This window comes from Elephantulus edwardii, unplaced genomic scaffold (assembly GCF_000299155.1).
Source record: "Elephantulus edwardii isolate Elephantulus edwardi_28Jun2011 unplaced genomic scaffold, EleEdw1.0 scaffold00031, whole genome shotgun sequence".
Classification (NCBI taxonomy): domain Eukaryota; kingdom Metazoa; phylum Chordata; class Mammalia; order Macroscelidea; family Macroscelididae; genus Elephantulus; species Elephantulus edwardii.
In genome coordinates, this window is record NW_006399781.1 from 17,452,508 (window position 1) to 17,463,311 (window position 10,804).

Consider the following 10,804-nt stretch of genomic DNA (forward strand, 5'->3'; position numbering starts at 1 on the left):
TTGAGGAATATATTTCTTAGAACACTTAAGTACACTAGATCAAAAGGGCAGCATTTGGGAGATAACGCCCAGGCGGCAGGGATAGCAAAGGATGAAGGCAATGGGAAATCCAGCAAGACTGCTTGTCTCAGTGTGTGTGTGTGTGTGTGTGTATGTGTGTAATCAATGTCTGGAAACAAATGTGTTTTTAACTGTGCGAATTGTTGAATGGAAATCAGTCTGCTCTATAAATTATCACGCAAACTTTTTTTAACAAAGAGGGTAAACTGTCCTTTCTGGCAACTCCCAGGAAGAAACAGGGGTGGTGTTGGTCCACCTTTTGCCGCCCTCACAGGCCTTCTGTAGCAGGCTCTGGGATATCCCATATATAGAGGCTAGGGGAATGTCGCAGCAGTTAATCGCTTCCAGTTCTCAGCCCTCAGTCTGGGTAGAGCCAAGGGCTACCGCCCGCCTTCAGAAGCCGGTCCGGTTACTCCGCGGCAGGCGGGGAACGCAGGCGGCCCGCTTCTTCCCGGGCACACTTCCTTTCTCTTTCCGCCCGAGCCGCGGCTGGGACTCTCATGCCCTCTACCCTCCAGCCAGGTGCTTAGTCACTGTGAGGTTGCATTTTGCCTGGGGCCCTCGCCCCCGCCTGCCCCGAGACCCGCCCCAGGCCACCGCCCTCGCGCGCACTTCCGCGTGCATGGCTCTGCTGCTGCGGGCCCTGAGCGGGAGCGCGGGGCCGAGCTGCCAGCGGGCGGCGCGCGCCTCTGTCGGCTTCCTGCTGCCGCGTCCCCAGCCCGCCGCCGCGCGCGCCTTTCCCCGTGCCATGGCGAACGAGTCGCAGCCGCAGTGCCCGCCGGGCGCCGCCGTGGCCTCCTACGACTACCTGGTGATCGGGGGCGGCTCGGGCGGGCTGGCCAGCGCGCGCCGGGCAGCGGAGCTCGGCGCCAGGGCCGCGGTGGTGGAGAGCCACAAGCTAGGCGGCACTTGCGTGAGTACCAAGATCCTCGAGCCCTTCTTCCCGCTCTGTTTCTGCAGCGCTGTGTTCTGCAAGCAACCTCTTGGCTGGTTCAGCAACAGCATTGCTTTTTCTTAACCTGTTATGTTGATCCAGGCCCACGGAAGGGGCCCAGACACAGCTCTCTCTGCTTTTCTACCCCCACTTCTGAGGACAATTCCCTCTCGGGTCTGGTCCGCACCAACTTTAGATGACAGAGGTTTCTCTGAGGCCTCTAAAGTGGCCTTTCATCTGAAACGGTTGTCCGTTCACAGATCTGAACCCAGTCCAGGTTATAATAGAAAATGAAGCCGTAGGTTATTAAATCTAACTTAATTTGGTTGCATTCGTACTCAAGGCAGGAGAATAACGATTGCCTTTTATGCTTGGCCTTGTTACTAGATTCTTGAAACACTAATGTGGGTGCATTTAGGAAATTGAACCTGGCCTGAGAGGTGGGGTCAGGCTGCAGAGGTGTATGTTCCTGATGAATACCCTTCCTGTTCATTTTCTCAATTTCAAGGATAAAATGGTTTTATGCCCCTGGATTTCAGGGTTGGCTTCACGTTAGAACCACCTGAATTTGAGAAAAATTCTGCGTGGATCCTACTCCCTGGGCTTCCCCTTTAATGAATGTGGGTGATAGGGTTTGGGGGTTTGTTCTGTAGGTGACTCTGAATGCAAGAAAAAGGGGGGGGGGAATATTAATTTAGAACTTGACACTTTAATCCAGAAGATTAAATTCAGATTCCTCAACTCATTGCTGTCATCATAGCTGGCCCTCCAGTAAATCGCAAGTAAATCTTCGTCCCAAGGAGCAGATGCTGGATTCGAATCACTTCCGAATGTTTGGCAGCTCAGCTTCTTACTACTTGGCCAGTAGAGCTCCTTGAAGATTATTGTTGTTATGTGCATGACAGTAAATTGGGAAGCCAATTTACAGCTGACCCACCAGCTGGTTTTCAGAGGCTGTAAATCGCCTATCTTTCTCCTGTGGAACAGCTGATAGATTCGAAAACCACATGCCTTTGGATTGGCAGCATGACTCCTTACCGCTTGGCCACCAGAGCTCTCTATATGGTTATGTGTAGAACTGAGGTTAGGATGGACATGAAAATACTGTTATGTGAGATAGATGATTAAATTTAGGGGTATGTAGATACTATTGACCCCTTGAGCATTATGTTCTTTTTCATTCTTCTGAGACTAAATTATTTTGTTTTGATAGCTTAGTGGTAAGAAGCTGCACTGCAATCCCAAAGGCTCGGGACTTGAATGCACCTGTTCTGTGGGAGAGTGAAGAGCACAGTCTCCTCCTGTGGGATTAGTGGGTGTTGTTGCTAAGCGCCATGAGACATAGATGACTCATAGCGACCCTAGGAACGGAAGACCTGAACACTTGTATAACTTTCGTCGTTTCTCCAAGTTCATAGATTTTCCGGAGGCAAGCTATTTCAGAAGTGGACATCACTCCTGCTTCCATGCTTGTTTTAATCAGGGAGCTCCACTAAACACTGTCCACCATGGGTAACCATTATCACATTTGACACATCATTGTCACAGTGTTTAGCATCACAGCAACCACCTCTCTACACAAATGGACAGACCAGTGCTATATGATTTAGAAGAATGCTTGAGCGAAAACAATTAAAACCAGGCCTGAGGGCCGCAGATTAAAGTCACCCACTTTTGGCTTGGTAACATAACTTTCTATCCACTAGGCCAACAGAGCTCTCTTGTTGTTGTTAAGTGCTGTCAAGTCATAGAGTAGGATTTACTGCCTCTAAAAACCTGCTGGAGGGTTTGCTGTGAATTGGTTCTCTGACTTTACAGCATGCAACAACAACGTGTGTTTTTTAGTAATGGAAGTGATTTTGAATGAAATAAAAACAATACAGATTTTTAGGCAGTGAATGGTACCGTCTGTGTCCCAAAAAGCCTTTGTACTGGAGCTGGTAAGATGAGGCTTGAACTTGAGATTCATAGTTACAAGCTCACTCACATAGCAACCACCCACCCACCAGATGGCAGCATTCATTAAAGTAGAATAACAGCTTCCCATTAATAGCAGCTTTTCCAGAGATGGAAAATGAAGGTAGGTACCATGGATCCCATAGGTCATGAAATAATTAAGGAATTATGTATAATTATGTATGATTAAATTGAAAACAGCAATTTGAAAGGTTAGATAAGAAGCTTATGGGGCAGTGAGTTTGTATTAATGATGGTGAAATGATTTGGAAAAAGGTTATGAAAGGTCTTGTAACTTGAAGAATGTAACCAGTGTTACTGCATTGTCCAAGTAGAAATTGTTGAAGTTTTGTATATGCTTTAAATTTAAAAGAGGGTCAAACACCCCTTTTTTAGACTCTTATTAATGAATGCAAACACACGGAGAGGTCAGATTGTTGCGTAGATGAGCAAAGGCTGCTACTTAAAAAACAGTACTGGTCTTGCTCATCTGATTATGCTGACGCGATTTTATTTTCATCTGAGCCCTGATCTCAATAGAAAGTCTGTTTAATAGGGTTTTTTTTTATATAACATTTTATTAGGGCTCTTTTAAAACTGATTTTGGTTTGAATTACAGGAAAGGATATAGATGTAGCTTTAATACTGGAGAGAGAGAGAGAAGTAATTGACAAGTCTTTTGTAGTGCAGTTGACCCTTCTAGCACTGTATGGTCTCATAACTCCCACAAAATGACTCAGTAGGACCACACAGATTATCTCTAAGTGGATTGGAGAGTCTACCTACTAATAATGTCGATAAAGTACCTGGAATATTTTCAGGGATGGGACCATACAAATAAGGTGTATGGAACTAAAACAAGGGATTAGTCAATTTTGCCATTGTGCTGGGCTTATTTTATCGTTATACACCGTTGAGTTGGCTACTATTCATGTAGCAACCTATCTATCCTGTGCCGCCCTCACAATCTCTAATACAGTTGAGTCAACTGTAAAAGCCACTGTGTGGTTATAGTCATTTTGTTGAGTGTCTTCCTCTCTGACTCTGGACCTTTCCGAGCACAATGTCCTTTTCCAAGAACTGCCTCCTCCAAGAAAAGCAACCAGTAGTGGAGCTTTTTCTAGAGTTGTAACACTGAAAACAGCACAAAACTAGGGACTGTAAGAGACTTTTAGCTGAAGCCTTGTTTGATTGAGGCACCTCCATGAACTTATCAGCTGAGCTAACTAACTTTGTAACACTTACCTAAACAGGACATAAAACAGGGCAAGGGCCAAAAAGGCCTGCCCGTGGGCACAGCTAAGAAACTGTCCTAATTGAAAAACTGAAGCCTGACTTGTTCCTATTACTGCACTTCCTGATCTTAAATTAGAATCTGTTACTCTCGTTTCTATGAACTTTGAGAAACGATAGTTATAGAAAGGCTTCGGGTCTTTTGTTCGTAGGGTCGCTGTGAGTTGTACTAGACTCAGTGGCAATCATTGGGTCACTATGAATTGTTCTCGACTTGACAACAATCAACAACAAAAAAAAACATTACTCTCCTAATCCCATGGTTGTGAATATGGTCTGGGAGTTCTTTGTGGCCATTGCAGTGGATTGATTATTGACTCCAGCAGAGAAGTAGAGGGTACCTTGTGAGGGACAGTTGGTATCAATATTGGTTAATACAAGATTTGAGGGTGAGGGTATATGACTTTCACTATATAAAAATCAGTGTTGGCTCAGTTTGATTTTGCTTCTCCCTGTTTATGAAGTTGGGAGACCTCTGACCCTGTGCTTCCATTTTTATATCATGGGTTTAGATTATCTAGAATCTAGTAATCAGTGCTATTCACAGTTGAAATCATATTGTGCAATGATTTCTGAGCAAGAGTTAGGGAAATGGGGCTTTCAAATGCGTAATATTTCATTTGTTCATGTGTTCTTTTTTGTGTTGTTGGAGTTTTTTTTAAATCCAACTGAGTTCTTAAACAGCAAGGATATCAGTTAAAGAATAAGGAGCCATGCCATGATCCACGCCATGGTATTTTCATTTGCTTCATAGGTGTGTGAAAGTTAGACAGTAAATGAAGAAGACTGAAGAACTGATGCCTGTGAATTGTGGTGTTAGTGAAAAGCTTATTACCATGAATTTACAACTGCCAAAAGAACAAACAAGTCTGTCATAGACGAAGTGCAAACAGGGTGCCCTTTAGAGGCAAAGATGGTGAGAGGTCTCACGTAACTTGGGCATGTTGTCAGGAAGGGCCAGTCCTTGGAAAAAACCATTATGCTGGGGAAGTAGTGGGTCACGGACATAGTGGAAGTCCCTCAATAAGATGACTGTAAACAGTGAGCATGGCAGGAGTTGCTTCTTTCTTTTGTTTTTGTTCCATAAGGTTTTCATGGTTGAGACCTTTCGGAAGCAGATCACCAGGCCTGTTTAACCAAAGTACTTCTGCGTGGACTCAAACCACTATTTGCACCGCCCCAGGACTCAGTAAAGCATAGAGGCTGAGTATATTGTATGAGTATTTAATTTAAGTGTCTCAAATAGAAGTAAGAGATGGGAAGCTGATAACAAGATGTTGTAAAACAGAGTTTCTGGAAATGTGGTGAGTGGAAGCAAGGTTTTGAGCAGGAAAGTGACATTATAATGGTTTTGTGGTGAGCAGTGCTAATGAGACATGTCTGCTGGCAAACAAAATAGAAGTTTTTTTTAAAAATTGACTCTACAACTGGTTCTTTCCATTTTGTTAATTTATTAATTTATTCAGTAATATGTATTATGTGCCAGGTTTATTTTTCCACACAATTGAGTCACAATAGCAAACAAAGTAGATTAAAAAAAATACCCTTAGCTTACATTTTAGTTGTTATCATAATTTTCTTTTAGTCAAATTCTTTTTCTGTTTTTTATAACTTTTATTGTGATTTGAGTAAAATTTACAGAGCAAGTAGATTTTCACCTTGACAATTCATGAACATTTTGCAGTCCCTGCAGTATCAGTAGCATTTTCCCCTCTTCTGTCCCAAGTTTATCATTTATGTTTGCCTTTTCTTGTCCATTCCTGCCTTTGAGCTTTTTCTCTAAGCAAATGCTGCCCTTTCCAAAGTCTCATATGGCTCATTAGTTTAAGGAGTGCATACCTCCCTGGTATTTATTGTTGCTTAATGTATAGGACTATTTATTGCTTGATTGAAAGTTGAGCCAGTGGGTGAATTTGGTTCCAGGCTTGAAGGGTGACTACTTAGGGGTTGAAGGCCACTACTTAGGGGTTCCACTAGCACCTATTGGACTAGTAAGATGTAAGTACCCTCCATTTTTAATGTTACTATTGCTTATTAATGACAACAGGTGGTATAGCACTGGTCTTTGCATTGCTGTACAGAGGTAACTCGTGGTTGCTGTGATGCTGAACACTGTGACAGTGATGTGCCAAACTTGGTAATGAGAGCTCATGGTGGACAGTGTTGGCTGGAGCTTCCCGACTAAAACAAGCCTGGAAACAGGAGCGGCATCCACTTCCGAAATGGCTTGCCTCCGGAAACTCTATGTATGAACAGTGCTCAGGCCTTTCGTTCATAGGATCACTATGAGTCGTCTACGACTCGACAGCACCTAACAACAACAATTGCTTATTATGCAGCTGTAAGTTGAGCAGTGATTCAGGATAGAAGAATCACCAATATCTTTGAGTTGTGATGTTGGAGAAGAGTACTGAATATCGCATGGACTACAAAGAGAACAAACAGATCTGTCTTAGAGAAGATGAAACCAGAAGTTCTCCTTTGAAGCAAGGATGGTGAAACTCCATCTCATATACTTTGGGAATGTAGTAAGGAGGGGGTTGTTCTTGGAGAAAGACAATATGCTTGGAAAGGTGGAGGATCAGTGTAAGAGAGGAAGACCCTGGATAAAATGAACTGACATAGTGACTTTAGCAGTGGGCTCAAGTATGTCTGTGATGACACAAGGTAGGAAAGGGTTCATATCTTTTGTCTATAGAGTCACTCTGAGTCACGGCTGACTCAATAGCAAATAACTACAATCTGTATTTTCTAAATTTTTCTGAAGTATTTCAGTGACAGAGTTTTAAAAAGGCAAAGAAACAACAAATGCAAGGGCACTACATTAGAGTTGATTTGAACTCATAGTAACTCTGTAGGACAGTGTAATGCTGCCAGAAGGTTTTCCAAAGCTGTAAGTCTTTCTTGTAGATTGCTGCTTCTCCTGTGGAGTGCTTTGTGGGTTTGAAGTTCCGACTTTCTGTTTAGCAGTCTAACCACTACATCCACCACCAGGGCTCCTTAATGAAAGTTATAGGTGCTGTCTGAGTCATCTCCAACGCATCTCAACCCAATGTACATAGAGTAGGAAGCTTAGATTTCAAATCAAGGACAGTCTGTCAAATGGCATTACTTTCAGCATTCTGAAACATGGTGTTAGTTTCATTGAGGATTGGACGCAGCAGATCTGATCAGATTTTAGCAAGGATTGTTCTGGTGCTGCACCCTTGTTTTACTGAGACACACACTCAGCTAAATGAGATTAAAAACAAACCATGATTAGTATAATCTGTGGAATTGGGGGCCCAGCCCTCAGATACTATGTGTTTGGTGTAATTATGTGGCGGAATCTATGACTTAACAAAAGTGTTTAAATATAAGAGGAGAATCTTCTCCTCCCTGTTTCTTATGCATCAGACATTTGTTTATTCTCAAAGCTTTTGGTTAAGTGTGTACTACATGAATCTCTACCTCCAGAGTTTCTGTTTAATAGGCCCGGGTGAAGCCCTGACAGATGTGTTTTTTAGAACTCCATGGGTGGTTGTGGTATGTGAAAGCCTGATACCACACTAAGAGCTAGGTAGGGACAGGGACCACTGGAAGGCTTTAACCTACTGGAAACATTGAAGTGAATCTGGTTATGGTGTAGGTAAAGAGTATTGAAAATAACAAGAATCCTCACCACTAGACCAATAGGCAACATCATGATAGAGGGAGAAAAGATTGATGTTGTCAAGGATTTCATTTTATTTGGATCTACCATCAACATCCTTGGTACCAGAAGTCAAGAAATTAAAAGATATGTGGCATTAGGAAAATCTGCTGTCAAGAACCTCTGTGGTATACTCCTACCCACTGTTACAGTCACCATGTCAGTCCTTCTCATTGAAGGTCTTCCTTGTTCTCTGACCTGCCACCTTTCCCAATATGATGTCTTTTTCCAAGAACTGACCCCTCCTCACAACCTGCCCCAAATAAGCAGCATGTGACTTTAAGTATAGCCATCTTTCCCTCTAGAAGTCTGGTTATACGTCCTCCAAGATGGGTTTATTTGTTCTTCAGCCTGTCCATGGTATATTCAGTACTTTCCCCAACACCATAATTCAAAGGCATTGATTCTTCTTCAGTCTTCTGTATTCACTCCCCAACTTTCAGATGCATAGGAAGCACCTGAAAATACCATGGCTTGACTCAGGCACTGTAGCCATTTACCTTCTGGGACCTGGTGACCCAGTGCTGCTGAGGAAAAACAGAGACAGACAAGCAAAAGGAAAGGTGAGGCGCTGGGGACTGAGACCAAGCCAAGACAAAAAATCATGGCAAAAACCAAGGCCCCATCATTTATTTCTCTCAGTATATATAGAAAATACAAACATTCTATTATTATTAAGTTTCTCACTACATAGAAAGTAGTTATCTCTTTAAAAAATTATTTTAATACAGTAGCGCTGTAATAACTTGTCCAGAAAATCCTAACAAACTCACAAGAAATTTATCATCTCTATTTTCTGCAAGTTCTCAAGGACAGTAGCTTCTCGTTAGTCTGTATTTTCTACAAGCTCTCAAGCACTTTAGTTTCTCATTAACTAAGACTTTATAACTGCTCTTCTGGGTCTTATGAGGTCACAGCTGCTCTTCTCAGTCATATGAGGTCTCATGAACACACCCCATTTTTCTTGGGGACATGTCCACATGCTTTTCTAGTAAGCTGTTTCCAGCTAGCTTTCCACCAAGTTTTCCCAGCTGTATTCTAAACTACACACGTGGATGGTCAACCAAGGCACAGGGACCCTCAGAGATCCTCATAAAGCACACCTTAATTTCTAAACTGACATCATTGCTCTTTAGCATTTTGGAGAGGTTCTTGATAGCAGAATATGTGGTTAAGGAGTGACCAGTGTCTGGGAAAGGACATCATGCTTGGTAAAGTAAAGGTAAAGCTGAAGAGGCGTCAGGGGCGAGAACCACTACTACAATGAATTGGCCCCCAAAAGCAGGCATTGACAGACCTTTTGGCCTGACTCAACTCTTACATTTTGTTATTTTTCTGGATCCAGCAAAATAGTGCAATAATAGGATATTGGGTTCAGCTTGAGGAGGGAAATGGAGAGAAAGAATCTTTCCCCTTCCCCTCTCATTCTTCAGGTAAAGGTATGCACATAAATCCTTGCTGCTTACTAAGATTACGTCATTTTTGCGACGAAGAATAGATCTTTAGAATAGTTTGGAGTCTGATTCAAATGTAGAATTAGATTAGCAGCACAGATTGCCTACAGCCACCTGAATCAGACTATCCTGGTTTCTTTGTCCTTTGCAGTTAGTTGGGTTGTCGTCCTACACCGTGAAAAATTCCTTCTGACCTACTGTTCCCTTTGCCCCAGGGCCTGTGGGAGCCCTGTTCTAGCATTCTTGCTGAGCTATTACTGATTGCGTGATAAAGCCTGGCAGCATTCCTGTGGGATTGGCATGCAGGTCTCGCCAGTGAAGGTTAAGGAGGAAGAGGTAATCCTCGGGAGAGGATCCTAAAGACAAAAGCCTTCTTGATCATTCTCATCACTGTGGTTCAGGCTGCTCAGCACCAGCTGGAGTCGCCCACAGGAGAAGCAGGTGTTTGAAAACAGCCTGAGAAACACACAGCCTATTAGGGTATTGTAATCTAGGCTGAAAATCAGTATTATGTCAATAAAAGCCTCTCTTGGAAATGACACTCTCCATCTATTATGCCGTGTCGTATAGTGCGGCTGACCATCTGCTCGTGTACATTTACTTAAAGTGGCCCGCAAATTCAAGGGACCTCTCTGTTGGTTCTTTCAGTAGTTACTGGTGTTCCTTGAAATCTGAAAATGATCCTGTTTTATGGGTTTAGAGTATCGTAAGATGGGGCACACCTTTATCAATAAGTTCCAGATAAAGAGGTGATCAGGAAGGGAGGGGCTAGTTGAATTAGGCACATTCCATTGTTAATAATTTGTCTATTGACTTACCTGTTTTAATTTTTTTGCACATCAGTCTTAGACATTAGTCTTTGCCATCTCCCGCCATATCTCCAACTTCTCAGAGCACACCTCAGTGTTTGTGTTTCTTTTTAAAGATCCTTTCGACAAGTAACAACAGAGGATGTTTTAGTGTAGAGTGGAGTGAAAAGAATTTCACAGAAAAACTAAGGATCATTTATTTACAAGGTGTTGCACATGAAAAATTAGGTCAGATATAAGATCATGTAAGGAGTCCTGGTGGCACCGTAGTAGTGGTAGGAACTCACTAGCCACTCTGTGGAGAAAGATGTTGGCAGTCTGCTTCCATAAAGATTTATAGCCTTGGAAACATTTTCAGTAATTCTGTTTTATCTTGTAGGCTTGTTATGAGTCAGCATTAAATTGACAAAAGGGGTGTCTTTTGGGATGATATTGGTGGGTGGTTTTGTGTTTTTTTTTTTTTTTTAAGATTTTGTATTTTCTGAGGGAGGGGCTGTAACAGATAAAAGGCCCAGACTCTGACTATGGGCATCAGAATTTGGGAGAACCCACCCAACCAGAACACTGTTTCCAAAGGATTTTGTCTCCCAGAGCCTTTCTGAGTTCT

General features: G+C 42.7%; 1 protein-coding gene across 4 annotated transcripts in view; it reads left to right on the forward strand.

The window, feature by feature from the left end:
• Window positions 1–682: 682 nt before the first annotated feature.
• Window positions 683–10,804, forward strand: part of GSR (glutathione reductase) — a 44,409-nt gene continuing 34,287 nt past the window's right edge. For all 4 annotated transcript variants that reach the window (XM_006884124.1, XM_006884126.1, XM_006884125.1 and 1 more), the window contains exon 1: window positions 683–973. In XM_006884124.1, the coding sequence (XP_006884186.1) occupies window positions 683–973 (291 nt within the window). The remainder of the gene's footprint in view (window positions 974–10,804) is intronic.